The 26,400-nt window shown below is 38.7% G+C and overlaps 2 protein-coding genes across 3 annotated transcripts; both read left to right on the top strand.

Moving 5' to 3' along the window:
• Positions 1-5,855: 5,855 nt before the first annotated feature.
• Positions 5,856-7,571, top strand: LOC112091569 (transcription factor bHLH113). The gene is made up of 5 exons (XM_024165563.1): positions 5,856-6,269; positions 6,367-6,489; positions 6,699-6,761; positions 6,921-7,031; positions 7,232-7,571. The coding sequence occupies exons 1-5, from the start codon at positions 5,934-5,936 to the stop codon at positions 7,403-7,405; spliced, it is 807 nt and encodes a 268-aa protein (XP_024021331.1). The 5' UTR covers positions 5,856-5,933; the 3' UTR covers positions 7,406-7,571.
• Positions 7,572-9,934: 2,363 nt separating this feature from the next.
• LOC21409668 (DNA repair protein REV1) lies at positions 9,935-25,979 on the top strand. Of its 2 annotated transcripts, XM_024165482.1 has the most exons (26): positions 9,935-10,212; positions 10,417-10,561; positions 10,823-10,938; positions 11,041-11,117; positions 11,408-11,886; positions 12,205-12,342; positions 12,494-12,626; positions 12,717-12,805; positions 12,955-13,005; positions 13,097-13,300; positions 19,551-19,670; positions 19,862-19,864; positions 20,160-20,252; positions 20,575-20,634; positions 20,724-20,810; positions 20,999-21,082; positions 21,231-21,303; positions 21,475-21,543; positions 21,748-21,843; positions 22,010-22,255; positions 22,409-22,482; positions 23,071-23,660; positions 24,162-24,222; positions 24,452-24,685; positions 24,768-24,817; positions 25,391-25,979. In XM_024165482.1, exons 1-24 carry the CDS (start codon positions 10,001-10,003, stop codon positions 24,500-24,502), a joined length of 3,351 nt encoding a protein of 1,116 aa, XP_024021250.1. In that variant the 5' UTR covers positions 9,935-10,000; the 3' UTR covers positions 24,503-24,685; positions 24,768-24,817; positions 25,391-25,979. The 2 variants fall into 2 exon arrangements, with proteins under 2 accessions (XP_024021250.1, XP_024021251.1); XM_024165483.1 differs by lacking the exons at positions 19,862-19,864; positions 24,768-24,817.
• The last annotated feature ends 421 nt before the right edge of the window (positions 25,980-26,400 follow it).

Raw genomic sequence — 26,400 nt, 5'->3', positions numbered from 1 at the left:
ACGAAGAAATAAAGAAAGCTGAAAAAGAAAAAAGAAAAGGGCGAGGAGGAACAAATTGTGCCACGTCAGAGTTTGGGTTTTTTTAATATTAATCATTTAATATATTATTTAAAATACTATTACACGTTTTTAAAAATGAATAACTAAACGGAGTTTTAGTTTTTTTATACTAAAAATAATTTCTGAATAAAACTACCAAACACATTTTCAGAAATGATTCATGCACGAATCTCAAAACATTTTTGTTAGCTCTGTTTTTCAGTCGGTGTCACAAAGAGTGTTGCAACACTTGTTGTAACACTGATGACAGTAAAAGTGTAGACTGGTCTGTTTTTCTTTTAATTTAGTTACAGTGATTGTGAGTGCAATAAAATAACAAAAAGCATAAAGAACATACGAAAATGGTATCGCAGTTCGGTGCGCACACCTACTCTGTGGGGCCACGCCCAGACAGTGATCAATCCAGTAAGTTTAAAAGATTATAAAGGACCGAACAGTCTTACACACTCAACGACTCCCTCCTTGACAATGTCGCCGTTGCCTAGAATATCCTTAGGAAGCTTGATCAACGAGCACAACTCGACTTGACAGTTTCCTCTCGAAACCAAACAAATCTTCTCCCGAAGAACCAACTTGAAAGTGTTCTAACAATTTGTCGTAACACATCAAATGACACTTAACATTACAATCGTTTGATGTATTATGGTAATGGTCACTCTAAGCTTTTGATGTGCAAAACAAATTTTCTAGACGTGTGTGGGTAAGGAAATGTGATTTAAGGTGTCATGAGGCTTATAATTATTTTAAAGCATGTACTACTAACTCTGAGTATTATGGTAATGGTCACTCTAAGCTTTTGATAGGTGTTAAAAGTAATATGCATGGGAGAATATCATACTCGGAGAGTAAGACTCGTAAAGGATTCAGGGGGAGCAAGTTGCAGAAATCAATGAATTAAAATGTGATTTGCAGGAAAGTGTTAGACCGAGTGTTCCATCTGGTGTTACAACACTTTCTGTGATAACAGCTTCTAAAATGTTTTTTTTATTAGTATTATTTTTACTTTGGCTATTTTTTTGTCAAAAAGGGGGAGATCTTGTGTCATATGTAATCAGTCAAAGAACAATTTGTTTCTTAAATTTCTTGTCATAGGTTCTTATGTTAGTTTTGCCAAAAATGTCAAAGGGGGAGCTTGTTGGGACTTTTGTTAGTTGGCAATTTTTGGCAAAAGGTTGTAACAACTATGGAGATTCTATCTCTGGATTTTTACACCATATTTGAAATGTTTGACATCTCTTGAGTTGATTCTTTCTATAGAAGAAGGCAAGCCTTTTGGGAATGTAATTCAAGAAGGTTGACTTTGGATATGTGATTGATTTTGTTTTTTGAAAAGTATTCTTTTGGGGATGTAATTGGTTGTATATGTGGTCATTGTGGAAAAAGGAAAGAAGTAGTGACGGTGGCTGATTTTGTGCATTCTGTGGGGTGAGTATTTTGGGGTGATAGTGTGATGCACGTGGACGAGTTTTTGAGCAAAATAGAACTGCAGAAAAGTGGAATATGGCAGAACATATGTGTGGTTTTGGCTTTTGAAAAATAGAGAGAAAGTACTGAAAACAGGAGAGACGTTTGTGTTCATGAGAGAATGAGATTGTAATGTTAAGTGTCTTTTGATGTGTTGCTACGAATTGTTAGAACACTTTCAAGTTGGTTCTTCGGGAGAAGATTTCTTTGGTTTCGGGAGGAAACCGTCAAGTCGAGTGGTGCTCGCTGATCAAGCTTCCTAAGGAGATTCTAGGCAACGGCGACATTGTCAAGGAGGGAGTCGTTGAGTGTGTAAGATCATTCGGTCCTTTGTAATCTTTTGAACTTAGTGGATTGATCACTGTCTGGGTGTGGCCCCGCAAAGTAAGTATGCGCACCGAAATGTGATACCATTTTCTGGTGTCCTTTATGTTTCTGCATTATTTTTCTGCATTGCTGTTTTTGTTGGTTTAATTTCAGATTTTGTGTTAAAATAATGTTACAGTAAAGTGTTATAACACTCTTTGTGACACCAACGACAAAAACATACGTAATAATTTTCATTTTCATTTTTATACACAATGGAATCGTTTTAAAACGGGTTCTAAACGCTTATTTTTGGGCAATTTTTTCCAAGTGGAATTCTATAAAAAATTGTCTGAATTTTTTTTTGGTATTTTCTTGCTCTAATTTCAGATTATGGCTTTTAGATTTCATGTTTTGTCTATAAAAAGACAATCTGAACATCATCTCTTTACAATATATCAACCAGTGAGCAATTTCCATTTTTTTTCCCTTCCGGAAGTTATTTTACAATAATGGAGATGATGAATGGAAGGAAGGGTAACACCGGAGAAAGAAGGAAAGCAGAGGCAAGAGAAGGCTTGTGTTTGTAGGTTGTCAGAGGGAGGGAAATATTTATCAAGACAACATTGGGTGAGTGCATTTAAAGTTGCAATACATGTATTATTGGCAACTTGACGACAGATTTTAATCAAACGGTAACTTAAACCTTGTTCTACCAATAATTTAAAAAGGGGGGTGTACTATAGAAAATCCTTAATGCTCTGTTTGGTAAGAAGGAAAGAAAATAGGAGGGAAAGGAAAACTATAATGCATAGAAAATTAGAAGGATAGAAAAGATTTTGATTTTTCATTGACTTGTTTGGTATGATAGGGAAGAAAGAAAATGAATCTACCTTCCCTTATTTGGCATTGAAAGTGAAACTAAAGGGTTGGAAAAGTTATTATTGGTGTAATTACTTTTTTGCCTAAATATTTTTTATTAATATTCTTTTCTAATAAAAGTATAAATAATACAGTATTCAACATCAAATTAACTCAAAAAATTCATGTAACTTGAACATATATTCCATCTATATTATACACACACGTACATATATAAACGTACAAAAAACATAATTTAACCATGTGATTTCAAGTCTTCATTGTTGTACATCATCTTCAAGAGCAAGTCATTAACATACAATGTTGATATTAGACAAACAAAAGCAAAAAAAAAAAAAAAAATAGACAAGCAAATTGTAAAAAAAAGAAAAAAAAAAGAGAGAGAACGAAACAAGAAGAAGCAAGGTAGTGAGAGATTCATTAACATACAACGTTGATATTAGACCAAAAAAAAAAGGACGAGCAAATTGTAAAAAAAAAAAGAGAGAGAGAGAATGAAACAATAAGAAGCAAGCCAGTGAGAGATTTATTTTCATTCCTAAAATCTTTCAACTTTTAAAGAGATTAAATATGGTGGGACCCGCCTATTACAATTTCCTTTCAATTTTCTTTTTCTTTCTAATTTCCTTTCTATCAAACAAATTAATTTATCAATTTTCATCCTAAAATCCCTCTAACATTTTCTTTCCTTTCACTTTTTATTCGTATCAAACATAGTGTAAAAATAAAATGAGGAACGTTTTTACGTTTATTTTTATGCTCAAATAATATTATTATAGTATTTTCTTAAATAAAAATTTAAATTTAAATTTTTTTATTATAGTATTTTTTTTTTCTCCCGTACACCATTTATGTTATAACTTGAAGTCATAAAAAAAAAGTCCTTAATTTTGTTAGAGTTTCGTTTTAAGGCAACAGATTATGAAGTACACGCACTTAGGGCCGAGCTCCGACTCTCGGCCTATGACTTGATCATTTAGGGCCGAAAACTGGACTGAAGGGCATCGAATACAGCGAGAGAGAGAGAGAGAGAGAGGAGAGAGAGGGGCAGGCACAATAAGCAACGAGGTGTCGGAGGACGCAGCATGCGATGAAGCAAATGTCGGGAAGGGAGTCTTGACTGTCGTGTCTTTTTTTCTCACCAAACCCCATAGATCTTCCCCACGTATCTTCTTCTTTAATAACCTCACCACGCTGTCAAAAAATGTGTCGTTTCTTCTCCTTTTGCCAGCCAATATCCCCTCTCTCTCTCTCTCTCTCTCGCTAACACGTCCTTCTTCTTCATTTTCAACTCACTCTATCTGCATTTACGCGGTTTTCCATAAAACTTTTGGCATTGCTACTACTTTCCACTCCCATATATCATGGGTTGAAATGAATAACGGTGTAGATAATAAAACGAGAAAATTAACGAAAGTAGTACAAAACGAGAAAATTAAAGATCATTAAAAATCTTTTTACTTCACGAATTTAAATTTTTAATTTAAGTTGAGATGTGATATTTTTTAAAAATTTTTTACTCTAACAAAAAAAATTAAATCTGATATTTTTTTAAAAATTTTATTTTAAAAATAAAATTAAAAATTTAAATGATGAAATAAACGAGGTTTAATATATTCTTCGTCGTATAGGATTCGACTTCCAAATTGCATGCAAGATTGCAGCTGGAACTTTAGATCATGTGGGCCCAGGACCCATAATTTTGTCAGTAGAGTGGGTTCCACAAGTAGTTTAACCTCATGACATATGCCACGTGGACAGCAGGAAGGAGGCCGTCATCTCTGACTTTCTGGGCAAAAAATGTAAAAGCAAAGGACTCCCACGCGCCGCGGACCTACGTCCAAAACCGAGTATGGCCCACCAACTGTAAGCAATTATCGTTCGTGAAAAACACGATCGTAACCGACGTTTAATTGACTGTGCAGTAACAAGACTCAGGTGGGTCCAAATCCATGCAAACTTGCGGTGGAAATAAAAACGACGTGAATTTAAAATTATTTTTAATTTATGTGTATTTTTTATGAAAAAAAATATTATAATAAATTATAAATTATGATTTAAATTATAGTAAAAATTTTAAAGTCTAATATGACTTCTCATATGGAAAATGATTTTTTTTTTCTGAACATATGGAAAATGTTTTTAGGCCAGTTACTTATGATAGAAAGTAAGCTTTATATGTACATGCTCATTCAAATTTTTAATTTAAGTTAGATGTGATTTTATATGAGAATTTTTTATTGTAATAAAAAAATTAAATATGATTATTTTTGAGAATTTTTACTATAATAAAATTCAAATCGATAAAATAAAAGAAGCTTATAAAACTCAAAACAAGATTTTTGATTATAGCTTTTAAAATTTAATTTTTTTATAAAAAAATTCTATAATAAAAATAAAATCATAGATTTACATGTAACATAACTCATATACCAAACATCACTTAAAAAACTCATTTTCGGCCTTCAACGTTACTTGTGTTCTGTAACATGTGACACGATAGATCATATATTTGTTTCTATTATTATTCTATATAATATAATATATAAGTCGTTAACAAGGGTCAAGGACCAAAGGAAGGATTTATCAGGAGGGTGAGAGGGACAGAAAAGGTTGGTTTGAGTTGCGTTGGAGGGCTAAACCACGGTTTTCTCGGGTCCGGTGGGTTTGACTGAGAAACGCCGAAAACCAAAGCCGAAACAATAGCATTGGAAAGCCCAGCCACCTTCTGAACCCAACAATATTACCTCAAAAAAAAAAAAAAAAAAAAAAAAACCCCCCAAAAAATTTTTTTCAAAAAAACCCAAAAAAAAAAAAAAAAAAAAAAAACCCTCTAAAAATTCTTTCTACTAAACTCCCAAAAAAAAAAAAAAAAAAAAAAAACCCTCTAAAAATTCTTTCTACTAAACTCCCAAAAAAAAAAAAAAAAAAAAAAAACCCTCTAAAAATTCTTTCTACTAAACTCCCAAAAAAAAAAAAAAAAAAAAAAAAAAACGCGCGCATATGATGTGAACTGAAGTAGGCAAAAGTAAAGAGAGCCAAAAACAGACATTGATGTGTATATATATCTCTCTCTGCCACATCTGTTTTGTTAAAACTCCCTCACTTTCCGTTACTTTTTCCCAGTGGTCCTCTCTCTTCTTTCTGAAGCTTTTAAGGTCTAAGGAAAAAAAAAACATTTTTTTTTGTACTTTTGTTGGGGCTTGAAACTGGAGGTTTTGATGGCGGAAAACGAGCGTTACGACAGGGATAATCATCTGACTCTCACGGGGACCACCACGGCCAGTTTCTCCCACTTGCTGTTCGCTGAAGAAGACGACTCTCTCACTACTCTCGACGTCAGCCAGATTTTCAAGTGCGGTTCCTCTGGTAATTTTCCTGCCGAAAAGAACCCCAAAATGCTCTGCTTCGGAGACTATCCCAACAACGGGGACCAGCTAATCTTCTCTAAAACGACGAGGGCGTCTCAGAAATCGGGTCTCACTTGCAGCGGCTCGTCGTCCTCCACTTCTTCTACCAATAGCGTCATCAGCACCATGTCGAAGTCGATTAATGTCGTCGGTGTTTATATTTGTAATTTGTATATATTTGCTTCCTTTTTCCTTTTTGGTTCGTTGGGTGAGATTCTAAATCGATGGTTACATGCTTTGGCAGAGAAAGCGAAACCAAGAATTGGTTCAGTGCACGAGCACCGTCACCACAACAAGTGCAGTGGCTAATCAGAAAGCCTCTAAAAATATCAAAGCAGAAAACCCCACCTCCACCGCTCCCCCAAAGGTCAGCCAAATTCAATAAAAATTTTAAAATTTTGATCATCTCATATTTATTTGCATGTCACACGTTCTGCATGTTTTTACACTAGAGTTATTTGTTATTCCATAATCAAAGCTTTCTTTTTTTTTTCCACTCCGGATATTGAAACTAGTCCATGCATGATCATTACTGATTTTTTTTTTTGGGTGTGTGTGTTCAACAATGGTATGAAGAGAAAGGAGAAGCTAGGCGAAAGAGTCGCAGCTCTTCAGCAACTAGTTTCACCCTTTGGGAAGGTACAATACAGTTTCAAATTTCAATAACCAACAGCACATTACCCAGGTTTTTTTTTTTTTTTTTTTTTCAATTTCACAAGTTTGTGCTGAAAGTGAATGTGCTCGGGGAGTTGTACTTTTTAAAAAAAAAAAAAAAAAATGTGTATATATGTTTGGCAGACTGATACAGCATCAGTGCTTTATGAAGCAATGGGATACATCAGATTCCTGCAAGAGCAGATTCAAGTTCTGTGCTCTCCTTACCTACAGCAAAACTTGCCTTTTTTATCCGTAAGTCTTATCAATGTACTGTCGTTTTTGTCCAATTCTTTTCTCATTTTTGGCCTTTGGACGGTTCAGATTTTTTCTTCACTTGGTCAAAACCCAAGGGTCAACAGTGGGAAACCGTGACTGTACAGTTCAGTCTATTATACTGACGTGGATTTTTCCTTTTGTTTTTTTGGGAAATAATTTGCTGACTGATTTGATAGGATGGAGATAAAGAGGAAGGTAAAAATGGGGAGAAAGAAGGAAGAAAGGATATGAGGAGCAAGGGATTGTGCCTGGTCCCAGTTGAGTGCACCGTACACGTGGCAAACACCAACGGTGCTGATTTCTGGTCACCCGCTATGGCCAGCAACGTTTCTTCCTCAGCGAAGCAGTGAAATATCTTCTTGCAAAGTATTTTTTGAGATCTGTACATGGCTTTTAACTGGTAGTTAGCTCGCTTGGTGCTCAGAATCCAAGTTTGGTACTTTAACCTTAAAATCACGACTTGTAATGGGAAAAAAAGGTCAAAAAAGGTGAAGAGAAAAGAACAGCAAAAAGAACCAGCCGTTAAAAGGGGAAAAAATTGCCGAAATAGGTTAAAGGTGTCTTTTCAATAGGTCTCCATTTACTTTTGTATTTTTTCCCTTTTGGGAAGGAATAGATGGTTGGCTTTTTGACTTTGGTAACTTGTATGGCCGAAAGTTGTACATTTTTTGGGCTGAACTAATTACATCATAGGAATGAGTTTAGAATTATAGTTTAACAAGTTTAGAATTATAGTTTAACAAGTTTAGAATTATAGTTTAATGGGTTCAGAATTATATTTTATAATTTTAATTTTTAAAATTTTAATTTTTTGTAAGAAAAAAATAATGTAATGATTATGAATTATGGTCTTATATCAGATTAAAATTTTTAAAATAAACGGAGTATAAGTTTATTTCTAACTATGTTTTTGTGGTCAAATTTGTTGACTAGTTGGAGATTAGTTTATTATTAATTTACTAGCTGGAGATTAGTTTATTAATTTCTAGTGTTTTTACCGTTAATATAGGTCTCACAATTTTGCTTGACTAAAGAAAAATGGGATTTTTGGTGTTAATTTGCAGCAACTCCGTTATAATTCAATGAGAATCTCCGTTCATGCTTGAAAATGAGATGGCTGGAGGATGAAAGATGAAGACTTGTTTTTTTTTCAACTTAAATTTTTTATTATAATGTTTTCTCTTATAAAATTTTAAATTTAATTTTTTTATTACAATATATTTTTTTTCACATACATAATTTAAGAATTTTGAGCTGTGAAAAAACATACCTAAAATAATAACCGGACGATAAAAAGAAAATGAAAAAAAGGGTGGCACAAACATCGTAATGGATTACAGAATTAGTTGGATTATGGCTTCATACAATGCATAAAAAGTGTCAAGTAAAATGTCATGACTACTGTAATGAACATTCTCTAATAGTGCCAAGTAAAATGTCATGACTACTGTAATGAACATTCTCTAATTTGGTTGAATGGAACTTCATAGCCTATCTAGTCGTTTGATTCGCGGATTTGCGGGTTTAAATTTGCCGGTATAAATTGATGTGGTTTAAACCTTTTTCTGTTGCATGGATTACTTTCCTAATTCATATAGTTAGCTTTTTACTGTCATTCCAATAAATAAACAACTAGGCCTCATTCATTTCACTGATTTAAGTTTTCAGTTTTAAGTTTCTACACTAAAAAGTTCTCAGAAAATATAATATTTAACTTTTTCTGCTATAGTAAAAAATTCTCACAAATTGTCACATCTCAGGAAAAATCACGTGTCGTTTGAGCTTTATTGCTGATTTAAGTTTTCAGTTTTAAGTTTCTACACTAAAAAACTCTCAGAAAATATCATATTTAACTTTTTCTGTTACAGTAAAAAACTCTCACAAATTGTCATATCTCAGGAAAAATCACGTGTCGTTTGAGCTTTATTGTTGTTTTGACTATGACAAGTTGCTCATACTTTTGGCCGTTTTTCCCTACGGTTGAGTTTGAAACGACATATCGTTTATGACATTGTCACTAACTTTGCTGTAATGAGACGATTTTGTAGATCCCGGTTGTGAAAAAAACTTGAATGTCATTGACTGAAAAAAACGAGTTTCACACATATTTGTGAAGACAAATTATGGGATTAACACTGACCACTTTCATTGTCGTTTCTGTGTATAGACGACACTTAGGCCTCATTCATTTCACCGATTTGAGTTTTTAATTTTAAGTTTTTACAGTAAAAAGCTCTCAGAAAATGTCACATCTAACTTTTTTTGTTATAGTGAAAAGCTCTCAGAAAATGTCATATCTCAGCTCGAATTGAAAATTCGAATCCGCAAAGTAAACGAGACCCTAATTTATGTCGTGTAATATGCTGCTAATTACTTTGCTGTCATTTGAGTTGGGAAGTGACACAACATTTGTCGTTTCAGTAAAAATGGTCCTTCCTTAAGTAAGAAGACTGTTGCTTACTTATAATCCGTTCATTTCAACGTTTCGAGTTTAAAATTTGAGTTTTATTACAGTAAAAAACTCTTAGAAACAATCATATTTAATTTTTTTACTACAGTAAAAAGCTCTTACATAAAATCACATTTTAACTCAAATTAAAAACTCAAATCACTGAACTAAACGGACCCTTACTCTTTTTTTTTTTTTGATAAAACGTTTCTGTTCTTGAAGTTTCATGTTAATGATAGAAAAGAAATATGATTATTTTTTTTTGTTTATTTATTTTTACACAACTATTTACATGGTATCGCTCAAAAAAAAAAAAAAAACTATTTACATGGTAAATTATTAATCCCACGGAAAAGGAAAAAAAAAAGTATTAAGTCAAGTATAATTATAAATAAAGGCGTTCATCTTTGCCGCTTCATTTGAACAATGGCGTAACTCGTAAGCTTCAAGAGCCTTCCTCTCCGGTTCTCTTTCTCCTGAGACCCCCAACAACAAAATGAATCTGGATTCGTCTCGCTCCGCCGGCTCTTCCGCCCAGAAATCCAAGCGAAGCTTCAATTCTTCCTCTTCCAATCGTTCCAACACCACTAACAGCAAGAAGCAGAAGAACACCACGAACCAGAAAACCCTAGGCGCCGCTTGGGGCTCGAATTCCCTCTCTTCCTCTCGCTCCTCCTTTCGCAATTCCCCCTTCTCCGAGTTTGGAAGGTGCTTCGTCTTTTCCCCTTTTCCGGGTCGCGATTTCTTCGATTTTCCTGGTCAAATGACTGAAAAAGATTTGGGAATTTTACGTTCAGCATAAATTTTTGTTTATATATCTCAATTTCTCTTATACAAGTATTGAAGTTCAATTTCTTTCACGGATGCTCTTTTTTTGTTATTTTTTATTTTCATTTTTCAAATTGGATGCAGTTATATGGCGGAAAAGAATAAGAAACTTCATAATCAGTTCAATGCGCAAGCTTCAAATTCTTCTAGTGGTGGCTCCAATTCTGAGTTCGCAATATTTCGTGGAGTTTCTATATTCGTTGATGGTTTCACTGTTCCCTCCAGTCAGGTTTATTTTTGTTTATTCTTTTTTCTGTGAATTTTGTTATTTATTTATTTGTATTTGGTTTTGTTCTTGTCCTGTGAATGGGATTGGGGCTTTCTGGTGGGGTTAAAAAGTAATACAGCTTTCTTTTTCTCTCTTGAGGATTTTCCTGTCAAAAAATGAGAGGATGTTTTGAATGTGGTTCTTCTCATGAATCTCATCATTATTTATAAGAAGGTTTTTTTTTAATTTATTTATTATTATTATTTTATTATTTTTTTTCAGGAACTGCGGGGTTACATGTTGAAGTACGGTGGAAGATATGAGAATTACTTTTCAAGGCATCGCGTGACACACATTATTTGCAGTAATCTTCCCAATAGTAAACTAAAAAACCTAAGGTTTATTTGTTTTTTCTTCTTCAAAGCTCACAAAATAGTTTTGTTTTGCTCCTCTTATAATTAATCTGATTCCATCATGATTCATGGGTGACTCCATTACAGGTCTTTTAGTGGAGGGCTACCAATTGTTAAACCCAGCTGGGTTTTAGATTCGGTTGCTGCTAACAAACTATTAAGTTGTAAGTTTATTATTTCATTTGTTATTGTAGATTTATATTTGCAATTTTTCAGTATGATTATTTACATAAACTAAGTTTTGATCCCAACTAATTGGAATAACTCTTAAAATGTGTAGAAATATTAATGTGAGGGAGCAAATTGATTTGAATGTGTTTGCCGGAATGCTTAGAAGGAAAAGTCTTAATGTGCTATCCCAAATTAGTATTGCCATACTTTATATACTTGATTTTGTGTTCCTCCTTTTTGGGGTTTTGAAAGTTCATTAGGGAATTCATTTTTGTGATTCCAGGGGTTCCTTACCAACTTGAGCAGCTTGCTGACAACCAACCAAGGCTGTCGGCCTTCTTTGCTCTGAAAACCCTCTCTATTTCAGGTGATGCTTTTCTTGTTAAGCATGAGGATGAGTGTACATCTTCTAAGGGGGGTCAAGAAGAGGATGACAATTCATCTGAAGTGGGTAAATCAACGGAATACAAACACCAAAGTTGTGGAGGATCTGATGGCAACACGCGTGAAGAAGTTCATTCTCTAATTGAGCAGTCATCTAGAGCAAGTGGATGTTCTTTTGACGTGAAAATAGAAGACAAGGAAGATGAGAGTATTGTGAAGGATGATGATCAAACTAGTCCCTGTGCACGCTCTGCTTCGGTTGGTGGTTCCTGCTTAGACAATCAAGACACAAAGAGCTTACCAAGTCCAGTAGCTGTTGGGTCTTCTGAAAGTCATTCAACTCTCAAGGATCCAAATTTTGTGGAAAATTATTTCAAGGTATTGAGGGGTTATCAGAAAACATTCTTGATCTTAGCCAAAATGTCTATTATGGTTATTAAGTGCATGGCTAGTTTAGGTACAAAATTGTTATAGAATTGCACTATTATTGGAAGATGTAGTCAACTAGTTTGTAAGGATTTACCAGTGAAATTAGATGGATCACCAGATACGGTGTGATTCAGATAGTTTCCACCTCGCATTAGTGTTTTCGGTTCTGTTTCCTTTCCTCCTTTTGGTTTCTTTGAGTAGTGTTTTCCTTCTTTATTAGTTGTCAATACCTTTGATAACATCTTGTATGAACTTTGTTTTCTTCAGAACTCAAGGCTGCACTTTATCGGAACATGGAGAAATCGGTATCGTAAGCGTTTTCCCAACCAGTCTAATGGGCTTAAGCATGTCAATCCCAACCCTAATTCTTCTGCTGAGAAAATGACAATTATTCATGTTGACATGGTATTCTTTAAATTTGGATCTGTTAAAATTGAACCTGACTTCTATTGCTTATTCATCTTTTCTTTACTCCTATTTGGAGATTTTGTACGTTCAGAGATGATGATTGTTTTGGATATTTAAGTAGTACAATAACTCTGATATGATGCTGCAGGACTGCTTTTTTGTCTCAGTGGTCATTAGGAGGCATCCTGAATTAAAGGACAAGCCTGTAGCTGTATGCCATTCAGACAGTCCAAAAGGAACTGCTGAAATTTCATCCGCCAATTATCCTGCTCGAGATTACGGTTTGGCTTTACCAAGCCATGTCAATTTCAATTTCTTGTACAGTTCATCTGGAACTAAGGTTTTATTAAACTTTTACTTTTGATTTGCAGGAGTCAGGGCTGGCTTGTTTGTTAGAGACGCCAAGGCTCTTTGTCCACACATAGTCATTGTTCCATACAATTTCGAAGCATATGAGGAGGTGGCCATTCACTTGAGCATCTCATTTTACCTTCAAAATTCTTCTCATAAGGCTAAAGAACCATTTTTTATTATTTGAACTATCTTTTATAGCATTAGTTACCTTGTTGGGTGTTTCTTTTAGCTATTTGATCTTGAGGAAAACTGCAGGTTGCCGATCAGTTCTATAACATCTTGCACAAGCATTGTAAGACAGTACAGGTCTGGTTTTGTAAGCACATCCTCTATACGCACTTGATTTTATTTAATCCAATTTTTTTCTTTTAACAATTATAGTTTATCCTAAATGTAGGCAGTGAGCTGTGACGAAGCATTCTTAGATGTCACAAACTTGGAAGGAGAAGATCCTGAACACTTAGCTTCAACAATAAGAAAAGAGATTTTTGAGACTACAGGATGTACTGCAAGTGCTGGCATCGCTGGGAATATGCTCTTAGCTCGTCTTGCCACTAGAAATGCCAAACCTGAGGGTCAGTTTCACATTTCTCCAGAGAAGGTATATACTCAGAAAGTGTTCCTTAGACCATAAGTTTTTCAACAATATTTCTTTTCAAAAGACTTAAATAGCCTCATTAACTTTCTCGGAACTTTGGAGCCAATGCCTTCAATAGCCTCATCCATTATTCTTTGATGACTGTGGTAGGGATAATGGGGATGCAGCTAGCTCTAGTTATGTTTTGCCTATGGTTTTTCCCACAGAGAGAAAACTGTTTATTTATTACGCAAAACTTTTCGACTTCACCGATTCTATATTGATATTTATATTACTATCAGTTTTACTTTACCTTATCCAGCTTCAATGTGAAGTTAGAAAGCTTGTATGGACGTACTATCATGCATTTTCTTTTTGCCCTAAATATCATTCATTTACACTAGTTTGAATGATGATTCTGCAAGTTCTATCTGCATTTTCCCTATGCTTTTCTCTGCAGAGAGAAAATTGCTGATCTGTTATGCAAACAATTTTCAGCTTAATCATTCTCTGTCAATGTTTATGTTGCTACGGGTTTCACTTATCCTTTATCCACTGTTAGAGTCCTACGTTTTAGAGAGCAGAATCCGAGAGAGAGAAGAAAAGAGAGTCGGCAAATAACAGCGCAAAGGGGGCGTATGCTCCTTTTATTCAATATCAAACCACCACAGACTCGGTGGCCATGGCTGAGTACAACTCAGTAAATTCAAAAGAAAGGAAAACGCTAATGGCAGAGGCAGGCCTGGGAATTTCGAGGTCCCACCCTCCCAATGCTCACGCATTCTCAAAATAACTAACTGCCTTTCCCCAACTCCCCGTACACCCTCAACTTCCCTCACTGCTACAATCCTTCTAACAAACTCCTCCACGTCAGCTCCTAGTTTCCGAAATTACATTTTCCCCCCTTACACTTACTCTATTCCCACTCTCCATCCCCTTGCGTTTCCTGGAGTAGACAAACTTCAGTGGAGGACTAACATTACCCAACCCGCTCCCCCCCCCCTTCAAGACCAACGGTTCCTAGATGGTGGCCAATGGTTCCCAAGTCGCTTCCCAAGAGGGTAAATCCGCCCATTGAACCAAAACCTCCACCACCTTATGGCCACCAACTTGCACAGAGCGAGAGCTCAGGATTTACGCTGGCTGGACTTGCAACTCGAGGTCCTCGGTGAGCTGCGGTGGTAAGGGCTGCCCTTTAAACTCTGCCCCTTAGTAACGTTTCAGCTGCGACACGTGAAAGACAGGGTGGATGCGTGTTGTGGGTGGCAGCTGCAGTCGATAGGCCACTGAACCCAGGCGCTCGAGTACCTTAAACGGTCCATAAAAACGTGGCCCCAGCTTCTCATGTGGTCGTCTGGCCAGGGTCTTCATGAAGTAGGGCCGTAGCTTTAAGAGCACCAATTCCCCTGGAGCAAAGATCACCTCACGATGATGCGCATCCGCATACTTCTTCATGTGCTGCTGAGCCAAGGTTAAGTGATCCTTGAGGGTGTCTAGCATCTGGTTTCAAAGTAGCAGCTTCTCTTCCACATCTGCAACCGCGGAAGTCGCATCTTGGAAACGATGAAGTACCGGAGGAGGGCGTCCATACACCAGCTCAAATGGAGTAAACTTGGAGGAAGCGTTAAATGTGGTATTAAACCAATATTCGGCCCAAGGTAAAAAAGACAGCCACTGGCGCGGTTTGTCACCGGCGAAGCACCGCAGATAGGTCTCTAGGCAACGATTAACTACCTCGGTTTGGCCATCAGATTGCGGGTGATAGGCGGTGCTCATGTGTAACTTGGTGCCCTGCATCCTGAACATTTCCCACCAAAAGCCACTCTGAAAAGTGAGTCACGATCACTCACAATGGAATGGGGAAACCCATGGAGTCGAACCACTTCCCGGACAAACAATTCCACCACTTGGCGAGCTGTGTAAGGATGTGCGAGTGGGCAAAAATGGGCGTATTTGGTTAGGCGGTCAACCACCACCAAAACCGTGTCTATGCCGCGGGACTTAGGTAGCCCACCAATGAAGTCCATCGAAATATCGTCCCAAACCTTGTCGGGGATGGGAAGAGGTTGCAACAAGCCTGCGGGGGACAAGGTCTCGTACTTGGCGTGTTGGCAAATTTCACATTGGGCCACATATGTCCGAATTGCGAGCTTCATGCCCCTCCAATACCCGCTGGCCGCTATTTGCTTATACGTTCTATAGACCCCCGAATGCCCGCCGATCACCGAGTTGTGAAGCTCGTGCAATACCTTGCCAATCCATGGAGAGTCTGTCGGCAGAACCAGCCTATCCTTGAGGAAAAGGGTTCCGTTGTGCAGCTTGTAACCTGTCGGCACATCCTGGTTAGACTGCAACCGCGTTATGAGGTCGGCTAGAGAGGCGTCAGCCTTTTGTCCCCGCTGTACCTCAGAGAGATCCAGCAGCTGGGGCAGCGAGATGGCCGATATGCTCGGTTGATCCTCCGCACCCCGGCGGGAGAGGGCATCAGCCACCCGGTTGGCAGCCCCTTGCTTGTACTGCACCTCAAAGTCATAACCCAAGATTTTGGTGATCCACTTGAGTTGCTTCGGAGGGAGTACACGCTGGTCCAGCAGGTAACGTAAGCTTTGCTGGTCACTTCTCACCACAAAGTGCCTTCCAAGAAGGAAGTGGCGCCACTTTTGTATGGCAAATACTACGGCCATCAATTCCCTTTCGTAAGCTGATTTTAAGTGGAAAGTAGAAGTCATTACCTTACTGAAATACGCCAACGGGCGGCCCTCTTGCATAAGAACGGCACCCACTCCGTAGCCCGATGCATCCGTTTCCACCACGAATTCCTTTGAGAAATCGGGCATGGCCAACACCGGAAGGGATGACATGGCCTTCTTTAGTGTGGCAAACGCCTGTTCTTCCTCCGCCTGCCATTTAAAGGCACCTTTCTTCAGCAATGTAGTCAGCGGACGCGCTAGCTCTCCAAACCCTACCACAAACTGACGGTAATACCCCGCGAGGCCGAGGAATCCGCGAAGTTCACGTATTGTCCGAGGGGGTGGCCAAGTGCTTATGGCCTGGACTTTTGAAGGGTCGGCTGCCACTCCTTCTTCCGAGATGATGTGCCCCAAGTATTCCAAGCTCGGACGACCAAAAGCACATTTTTTTCGATTGGCAAACAGTTGTTCCCGCTCGAGGACTTCCAAGACAGCGGACAAGTGATCCTGGTGCTCCTCCCAACTCTTACTGTAGACAAGAATGTCATAAAAAAAAACCAAAACGAATCGGCGAAGGTAGGGCCGGAAAACCGAGTTCATGAGGGCTTGAAATGTGGCAGGAGCATTCGTGAGGCCGAAGGGCATGACGAGGAACTCGTAATGCCCCTCGTGAGTTCTGAATGCCATTTTTTCCACATCACAGTCGCGAACCCGTATCTGGTGGTAGCCAGCCCTTAGGTCTAACTTGGAAAATATCCTAGCCTTGTGCAACTCATCCAGTAGTTCGTCTATTAACGGAATTGGAAATTTATCCGGGATGGTAACCTGGTTAAGGGCGCGGTAATCAACACAAAACCGTCAACTCCCGTCTTTTTTTTTTCTGACCAATAACACCGGACTAGAGTATGGGCTGCAGCTTGGTCTAACTATTCCTGCAGCCAACATCTCATCTATCAACTTTTCCACCTCCACCTTTTGTATTTGCGGGTATCGATAGGGACGGATATTTGGGGGTGCAGCCTGGTCCTTGAGGACAATACGGTGGTCGTGTGCCCGGTGTGGCGGAAGCCAGGTTGGAACCCCAAACACTGCCTCAAAGCGGGCGAGTACTGCCCGTAGTTCCGGGGGTTCTTCCTCCGCAGCCAGTTCTCCCGCCAAACTGGATCGTAACTCTAACAATAGTCCCACCCCGGTAGAGTGAAATGAACGAGTCAACGATCGAAAACTTACCGGTGTGACGCACAAGGCGGGGTCGCCCTTCCAGTGAACCCAGTCATTCCCTTGTCTGAATTTCATCGTGAAGTCCGACCAGTTGGCTCGAACTTCGCCCAACGTGCCCAGCCACGTGACACCCAAGATGACATCGGCGCTCCCCAATTCGAACGGAAAGAAATTCTCGACCAGTTCGTGGCCTTGAATTTCCAGCCTCACATTCCGACAGCGCCCCTGTTGTCTAAAAGTCATTCCATTGCCCACTTGAATCTCATGGCTGGCTGTCTTTTCCGTAGGTATGGCCAATTCGTCCACCAACGACAGAGATATAAAGCTGTGGGAGGCGCCGCTGTCAATTAAGACAATGACCTCTCGCGTACCCAAGTAGCCCCGCAGCTTCATGGTCTTAGAGGACACCAATCCGCGCATCGAGTTCAAAGACACCGCCGCGGCTTCGGTCGTCGCCCCTCTCCCTTGCGCCGGCGGCAAATCCTCCTCCTCACTGGACTCCTCGTCCTCCTCAGTCTCATCCTCAGCCACCAGGAGCACTTGAAGCTGCCGGTTCTTGCACCGGTGTCCCGGACTGAAGCGCTCGTCGCATCGGAAGCATAGGCCCTTAGCTCTCCTCTACTGAACTTCCTTTTCAGACAAGCGGCGAAACTTGGAGTCCCCACTCGGTGCATGCTGCGACGAAAGGGAGGACCACGTGCGCCCTTGGCTGTCGTGGCACCTTCTCTGTAGGCATTGGATCGAAGGGGGTTCTCTGCTGGGCCCAAAGAGGAACTGGAGGTCGGCCATCTTGAGCTTGGCCGGCCCAAGTATTCCCCCTTATTACCCCGGCCCAATCTCAGCTTCTTCATCCTCTCTACCGCATCATCATGGGCCTCAATTTGTTGGGCCAGGTCCATGACCTCTTGCAAGTTAATGGGCCTGTGTAATTTTACCTCCGCCCTGATGTCCTTTCGTAGTCCGTTGAGGAATGCTCCCTTGAACACCGATTCCGGAATGCCCCTCATCGGCGCCGCCAGCGCTTCAAAGGAATCTCGGAACTCGGCTACCGTTCCACTTTGTCGGAGTGCCATCAGCCTCTCAGTAGGGTCCCCTTCCCCGGATTGGCTGAAACGGTGGAGGATGGCCGTCCGGAGGTCCCTCCATCCCATGAATGGTTCCTGGGCCTCCACCCACTAGAACCAGCCCAAGGCCCCTCCCTCCATGCAGATGGACGCCGCGAGCACCTTTTCCTCCTTGTCGACCTCGTTGACGGCGAAGTACCGCTCAGCTCGGAATAGCCACCCGTACGGGTCTTCACCGGAAAAAATTGGGAGTTCCAGCTTCCTTCCACGGTGGTCGCGGGCTCGTGGCCGCTCAGGGGAGTCGCGTCGCTGGCGTCGACCCTGCTCGTAATTTCGTCCGCCGCCCTCGACGGGGACCCCGGGATTGGGTGCTCCAAACTGCCGAGCAAGTAGGGTCTCCATCCGTTGAACGGAACCATGAACCATGTTTAACTGTTCTCCTAACGCCGTCACATCCTCCTGCAGTCGAGGTACGGGATCAACCAACGCGCCCAGAAGCTGAACCGTCTCATCCATGTGGTTTAGTCTCCGCTCTATACTTGCAACTCGCTCGATCGCTTGCCGATCTCCCGGCGGAGCCGCCATGATCGCCGGCTCTGATACCAGTTTGTTAGAGTCCTACGTTTTAGAGAGCAGAATCCGAGAGAGAGAAGAAAAGAGAGTCGGCAAATAACAGCGCAAAGGGGGCGTCTGCTCCTTTTATTCAATATCAGACCACCACAGACTCGGTGGCCATGGCTGAGTACAACTCAATAAATTCAAAAGAAAGGAAAACGCTAATGGCAGAGGCAGGCCTGGGAATTTCGAGGTCCCACCCTCCCAATGCTCACGCATTCTCAAAATAACTAACTGCCTTTCCCCAAGTCCCCGTACACCCTTAAATTCCCTCACTCCTACAATCCTTCTAACAAACTCCTCCACGTCAGCTCCTAGTTTCCGAAATTACATTTTCCCCCCTTACACTTACTCTATTCCCACTCTCCATCCCCTTGCGTTTCCTGGAGTAGACAAACTTCAGTGGAGGACTAACATCCACTTCCATAATTTTATTCTATTTTTGTCATTTATATTTCATAATTGAATGATAATTCAAAAATATGTCTGTGATGTCTGTGGTCTCCTTATCATAGTTTAGGCAACTTTTTCTTCCCATTTTATTTTATTTTTCCTCAAATTCATTGTCTTGAACTTGTTACTTGGTAATACATGCTGTCTTCAATCCTTGCAGTAAATGAGGTAAAAATGAATATGTCGTGCGATATTATGTAAGTACCTTCATTTGAAGTTTTGGTATTTTAGGTAGACGACTACTTGCATCAACTACCAATCAAGGCACTTCCAGGAATAGGACGTGTTCTTGAAGAGAAGTTGAAGCAGAAGAATGTCCAGACCTGTGGACAGCTGCGCATTATCTCCAAGGTACTCTCCTTCATGGCTTGATTTTTTTTTTCCTTCCAAGTGGTGAATGGCTAAGTTGCACTTTTTTGTGCGAGACGATATACAGTGCGAGGGGATGAAAAATGGTTATAAATGGATACTGTGGACAATAAAAGAAGGGCAAAAAGAAAAGAAAAAAGTATTCTCTCAACTGTTTATTTGGGTGTATGCAGAAGGTAAAGTAGGCGACGCTCTAAGACGTATGTTTACTTGATGTTGATGCTGGCTTTGGAACAAGGTTGCATTATATACCCTGCATCCGCATGAATTTTGCAATGCACATCAGTCATATTCGAAAAGGCCTATGGATTATATTTATTTTTTTAGTTAATATTTTATTTATTAGATTCTAACTTGGTTAGAGGAGATCTGCTGTATTAGAGATCCTCTCTATAATGTTATAAATGATTTTTGCCCTTTCTAATGTGAAAAGGTGCTAGCTCTTTACTGTGTAGATCTTGACATATCCAGGACTCTCTTGAAAAAGACTATGGAGCAAAAACTGGGGAGATGCTGTGGAATTATAGCAGGGGCATAGATAATCGGCTTGTTGGGATGATTCAGGTTGGCACATATAAATGCATGCCTGTTATAATTTGTTCTATGGTTCATTTTGTTGCAATCTTTCTTGCATAAATTTGCCCTTTTTGCTTAATGCAATTATATTCCAGGCCCCCTCTCCCAGTGTGAAAAAGGGAAGAGAGTTGGCACTTCTTAGTCGCAAGTTAAATCAAGCAGTCTTAGCTCAGGCTTTCTTTTATTTTTTTTTATTTTTTATAATATATATATTAAAGGAAAACAACACTACCCAGACCCCTAAAAAGTCCATCTTCCGGTACTTCTATGAAATATCCCATCTTCACTTAATATAAGATGTAATTTGCAGGAAAGCAAGTCCATAGGAGCTGAAGTGAATTGGGGTGTGAGATTTAAAGATCCAAAAGATGTAAGTATCATGCTATGGAGCCTTCACTATTTTTGAACCTGTCAATGTTTTGTTTTGGTCAAAATATGTTGACACTAATTTTTTTCCAGAGCCAGAGCTTCCTTTCAAGCCTTTGCAAGGAGGTTTCATTACGATTGCAAGGATGTGGAGTGCAGGGGCGCACTTTTACCCTTAAGGTGTGTTCCTCTCAATTTTAATCTCAATTGTTCTATTGATTAGTCACTAGTTGTGCTTAATATGTTTCAAATTGAAAGGAGTCAAGGATTTGCCTCTTCTTTAAATTCCTAGCAGGATTGTCATTTCTTGGTTAATATCTGGTGAAGTAAATTGACAACGTTATCGTATATGTGATCTGTTATATCAGATAAAAAAGAGGCGAAAGGATGCAGAGGAGCCTGCAAAGTATATGGGTTGTGGGGACTGTGAAAATTTGAGCCATTCTCTTACGGTAGCAACAAAGCGTCCCATAATTCATCTTCCCTTTACAAAAATACGGAAATATGTGCAGTGCATGCACATGATTCCGGTTTCATTATTAATCTAATATGCTTTTGGCTGTTGGGCTTACAATGTAACATTACTAGTGGTTTAAATAGGTTCCAGTTGCTACTGATGCCGTCGAAGTGCTTCAGAGAATAACGAAGCAGCTGTTTGGGGTTTTCAACATAGGTAGGCTTTTTGCCAAGAGCAGAGGAACGAGTCATACATATTGATTTGCTGTGTAGATTTATACATTATTATTGTGTTTTGTATTTTCATTTCTTCGTCATTAGGATTTTTTTTTTCTTCTCCTGCTCCTCTGACAACTTTACATTGACCTGTTCATTTTTGCTCACCTAGATGTCAAGGAGATTAGGGGTATTGGCTTGCAAGTGTCCAAGCTTGAGAATGCAGATCCTCTTAAGCAAGGTCCGTTGTTGCATTGTTTCCAGTTGGTGTTTCTGCAGCCATCCTCAGTGTAGTTCTATTCATATAATTTTCCTAGTCATATCATGCACAGAATCTTTTAGCTGGACATACATTGATTTATATAGTGTTTTTGTCTTTATTATTTGGTGGTTCTTGACATCTCTCTGATGGCCAAACTGGCCACGGTCTTTTATTGGTTTGAAGGATCTGGCAAGAACTCTTTGAAATCATGGTTGAAATCTACCTCAGCAAGTTCAGAAGAACAACGTAATCGTACTGTTCCAAAGAAGGCAATTGTAGGTACTATAAATTTAATTAAAAAAAAAAACTCCTGTATTAGTTAGTAATTTATCGTGATCCTAATCCTAAAAATAGATAGTACAGGTACAAACACGTCTTGTTATAATTCATTTGCTAAAAGACGAGCTAAGATTCATTTGATTATTTAATGGTTACCGTTTCACAGATTGTGGGAGTCTGAGAAATGATAGCATTCCTGGTCGGTCATGTGAAGAGATACCTGTTATTACAAACTCGGTTGGCAATAATCCATCTAGTGATGAACCTAGCTTGAACTCGAACTCAGCACCACCGCCTTTATCTCATCTTGATTTTGGAGTTATAGGAAGTCTTCCTCCAGAAATTTTTTCTGAGCTAAACAAAATATATGGGGGGAAGTTGGTTGATTTTGTTGCTAAAAGTAAAAGTAAAGGTACCATCCTTGCACTAATAAAAAATAACATAAAGGCCAACTTTTTATTTTTTATTTTTTTGTTTCTTTTGCTGAGGGCCAACTTTTCATAGTTGGTTATTAAGGAGCTTTATAAATATTGAATGCTTGATGAATTTGGTGATGGCTGTATAGGCAAAATGAAGGAGGGCGAGGGGCTTCTCTTTGAGAATCTGGTCCATCCAGACAAAATAACAAAAGAAGACAAGGTGACGTCTTGACTTGTTTCTGCTAATTGCTCGTTTCCTGGTCTGTCGTATATCAGGAGGTAGCTTTGGTCAGGTCCTACGCAGAAAAATCTTCCAGAAGCTTAACTATTACTGATTAGCTCTTTATAATTGTTCTTCTCCTTTTCCAACTTTTAATTGTTGGGTGGCTGTGTAATTTGCTTTCCTTTGTTGGTTGGACATCTGGTTCTGATTCTGTTGGAGCTGTTCTTTTACTCCTTTTTGCGCTCATAACACACACACACACACACTGTTGGAGCTGTTCTTTTACTCCTTTTTGCGCTCATAACACACACACACACACACACACACACACCCACCCAGCCTCACGCACATATCTATCTACATATAATGTTTGGGGTTTGTGGATGCAATTGTGTTATCTCTTAGCTTATTTTGCTTCTTGTTTGAACGTATGCACAATACACTGGAAAGAATTTGTCACTGGTATTTCTGTCGTCTGAAAACAAACTTATAATTTCGTTGGGGCTTTCTTCAAATACATGCATTGTCCATACTCCATAATTATTCTCGTCTTGAACATCACGTATAATTGGTATCTTCTACTAGGTAAAGCAGCATGACGATGTACAAGTAATGCCTTCTGATGAAGGATATCATAACCTGGCGATTCCTGCAGTCGGACTTGAGAAACCTGATTTAATGCCTTCATCTTTAAGTCAAGTAGACACGTCAGTGCTGCAACAACTGCCTCAAGAACTAAGAGTTAACATAATTGAGCAGCTTTCCGCACACAGGAAACCAGGGTTCTCAGCAAATTCTTCCTTGGGCCCTTCTTCCAAACATACTCAAGATTCATTAGAAAACATAAATTCCGAGAATCGTCTTGAATCAACTGACTCTGCTTCAAACTACAAACTCTGGGTTGGAAATCCTCCAAAGTGGGTTGATGAGTTCAGCAAGAGCAACTGTGTAATATTGAATGTTCTTGCCAAGATGTATTACAAATCTGGGTCTCCTGGAAATTTATCTTCAATTCTACGATATACTATCTTGGAATCTCAGCATCTACTGGATGTAGGTTATGAAAGTTGGAATGAAGCTTTAGACAGGTTTTCTGAGGTTCTCAAGCAGTATGTCAAGTTAAAGATCGAATTGGATCTTGAAGAACTATATATTTGTTTCCAACTGCTACGTAGGTACGAATAGAATGCTTCCTGAACATCTTCCGCCTAATAGAGCCTATGGGATCTGACAGGTTCTTTAAGCTTTTGGTTTCATTTTCAGTTCACCATGTTTCTCTCCCCCTGCTACTTGTTATCTTAACCACTGGACTTCATATTTTAAATATTGAGTTAAGATATGCTGATTTCCATCATTTAGGTGAAAGTGGGAGTGAACTTATTTGGTGCATGCTTAATATAAAATATACTATGATGGTCTCTAATCTTGGTTTACTAAGGAGAAAAGTGCCGTGGCTTATTAATTCTAACTTGTGCAATTATGTTACAGGTGTAAAATGTTCTCTTGGAAATTCTTTACTTTTAACAGTCATTTTTTCGGCAGTGTTTTTGCATGTCATTGGTCTCTTGACGCCACATGTTTTGGTGCAGTCTGTTGTCTTTCTGTTGGGTTGTTAAACCGTTTTCCCCCCCTATGAATCTTAATTCATTTGCATATAAACTCGATTGGTCTTTCAGGTTCATGTCGAAGTCAAATTTTCTCTTACATGTTTATGACAATGTATTTCCCTATCTTCAGGTGAGTGGTTAACATTGATTGCTTTCCCACCTATTTTGGACGTGCTTTTCTATTTATTGTAGTGGGATTTGCCATTTTCATGTAGCATACTTTTTAGGTAGATGAGGAATCATTCACAAAATGATTGCCTTTTTCTTTTTGTGGCTAGTAAACATGATTTCTCCTTACGACCTCTTGTGCTTGATGTTCATTAGCCACGCTGATTTGTTTTCCTTTGGTCATCCTTTAGGCATCTGTGAATGAAAGCTATGGAGGGAACTTGCACTTACCCTTTGGTTAGTGCTCTGTAGGCGACGCATCATCCAAAGTGGGTATGGTAGGGTCATCTTTTTAACTCAAGGAGTGCTAAGGACACTCTAGAATAGTGGGGTGTCCATTATCAGCTATTTCATAAGATGAGTCTCACCATGTGAACTGGGGCCACGCACAACACTGCTTGAAGGCAGAATATGGACCGCAAGTGGTCAGTGTTCCTGGCACAGCTCTTTTAATGATTAGTCTAACATGCAAAATTTAGTTTGTGAGAATCCTTTTGAGCACTGCAGGTAAGAAGACATATTTGAGAAGCTTCAATGTTGCCCCATCCACTATTCATGTATAATGTGCATCCAAACCTTTTTTTTTTTTTTTTGAGTCCTATTTCTGAACCTGCAAACCTTAAGCCTGGGTTTAACTTCAAATTATTTTCAAGTATTAATATTTTACGACATCTCCAATGCAATGCCAAATGGACGCGTCAATGCCAAATTTTCCCCAATTGAATGCTGTATTTTATGCTAAATTTGACAAATGCTATAATTGGGGGCAAATTTGGCACCAACTACAGCAAATGCCAAATTTTGGCATTTGACTTGATTCATGCATTAACTCTTTCTTTTAATCATTACAATATATTAATTTTCAAATTATTTGAATATTAAAAATTTACTTTTACAATTTCAAAGCTTTATAATTACGACAAAATATAGATATGATGTTTGAAATAGTTTTATGCATTGGAGTAGTAAACAGAATAGCAAATCAAACAAGTCATTTTTACACTGAAATTAGCATTAGCATTTGCAATTGAAATAGTTTTATACGGAATATACCCTCACCAGCCCTTTTGGCTTTTTGAAGAATTTTATCTGCTTGCAGTTTCTAAAAGGAATTTTGTTTCTCATGTTAGGTTTATGGGGAAGGAAGTAGACAGCCATATTTTTGAAGAGTATTGTCTGCTCTCCTGATAGTTTGGATAACAAATGGCGTAAACACCAAATTCCTGAGGCAATGTAGCTGTTTATCAGAGTTTATTTGCTGTTGGCCTGTTCCAATACACCAATATCCACGGCGGAGTTTTCAGTAGCGCAGTGAAAGTAAATGTTGAAGAATCTTTGCGAGGTCTAGTCGGGACTTTATGGTGGTGTATGTGCTTGAGGCTTTTCAAATTCAAATCGAAAGTTCAATCCAAGATGCCGTATGCCTTATATAATAAATCTGTGAATAACTAAGCAGTATAATTGTACATATGTCCTCCTCAACAGCTTGCCTACCTTTCAATATGAAGTGGTTTGTAGCCGTTTTTGTTCATTTTGTTGAATATTGGAAGATGGAGCTAGATATGGGATCTTACTTTTGCATTTTTCATGTTTTGTTGAGGACATCAACTACCCATCTAATCTATTAAATTGATGAATAGGATTTCACAATGAAGATGCCAAATACATATATGTATATCTTATCCGATTCTGGTTGTATAATTTTTATTGTTCTTCGAACTACTCTTTTTATTTGAAGCAGCTATTTGTTTCAATTCATTTTTAAGCTGTCGTAATTTCAAGCATGTAAGATCATTCTCAATACAAATGCTATATTTGGTATTAAGAAGTATGAAAATGACAATATTCGATATATATATATATGTATATATTTATTTTATTTTATTTTATTTTGTGCTTTAGTGAATAGTGCTATTCAAATGCTATCTACAACTACGGATTACTAAAAGAAAAAACTACATCCGTGATTTCATTATTCAAATATTCCACTGCAATTTCTTATCGATGATAACGGCCAAGGTACAAAATTCTTTTTCTTTTTTTTAATGCATGTAAAAGAGGAGATTAATTTTTTTTTTGTATTTTTTAAATGATTATTTAAAGTTCTTTTTATTTCACCGATTCGAGTTTAGAATTTGAA

The sequence above is a fragment of the Morus notabilis genome, unplaced genomic scaffold, assembly GCF_000414095.1.
Source record: "Morus notabilis unplaced genomic scaffold, ASM41409v2 Scaffold115, whole genome shotgun sequence".
Lineage (NCBI taxonomy): Eukaryota > Viridiplantae > Streptophyta > Magnoliopsida > Rosales > Moraceae > Morus > Morus notabilis.
Note: the sequence above shows the minus strand (reverse complement) of the source record. Positions and strands in the feature narration are given on the sequence as shown.

Bases quoted from the DNA above. Each gene is read 5' to 3' on its own strand.
- LOC21409668 (XM_024165482.1), top strand. From the start codon at position 10,001: ATGAATCTGGATTCGTCTCGCTCCGCCGGCTCTTCCGCCCAGAAATCC. The intron at 20,253-20,574 runs GTTGGCACATAT...TGTAATTTGCAG, and splicing joins GGCTTGTTGGGATGATTCAG to GAAAGCAAGTCCATAGGAGC. The intron at 21,083-21,230 runs GTAGCAACAAAG...TGGTTTAAATAG, and splicing joins ATTTGAGCCATTCTCTTACG to GTTCCAGTTGCTACTGATGC.
- LOC112091569 (XM_024165563.1), top strand. From the start codon at position 5,934: ATGGCGGAAAACGAGCGTTACGACAGGGATAATCATCTGACTCTCACG. The intron at 6,270-6,366 runs GTCGGTGTTTAT...ATGCTTTGGCAG, and splicing joins TGTCGAAGTCGATTAATGTC to AGAAAGCGAAACCAAGAATT. The intron at 6,490-6,698 runs GTCAGCCAAATT...AATGGTATGAAG, and splicing joins CCTCCACCGCTCCCCCAAAG to AGAAAGGAGAAGCTAGGCGA.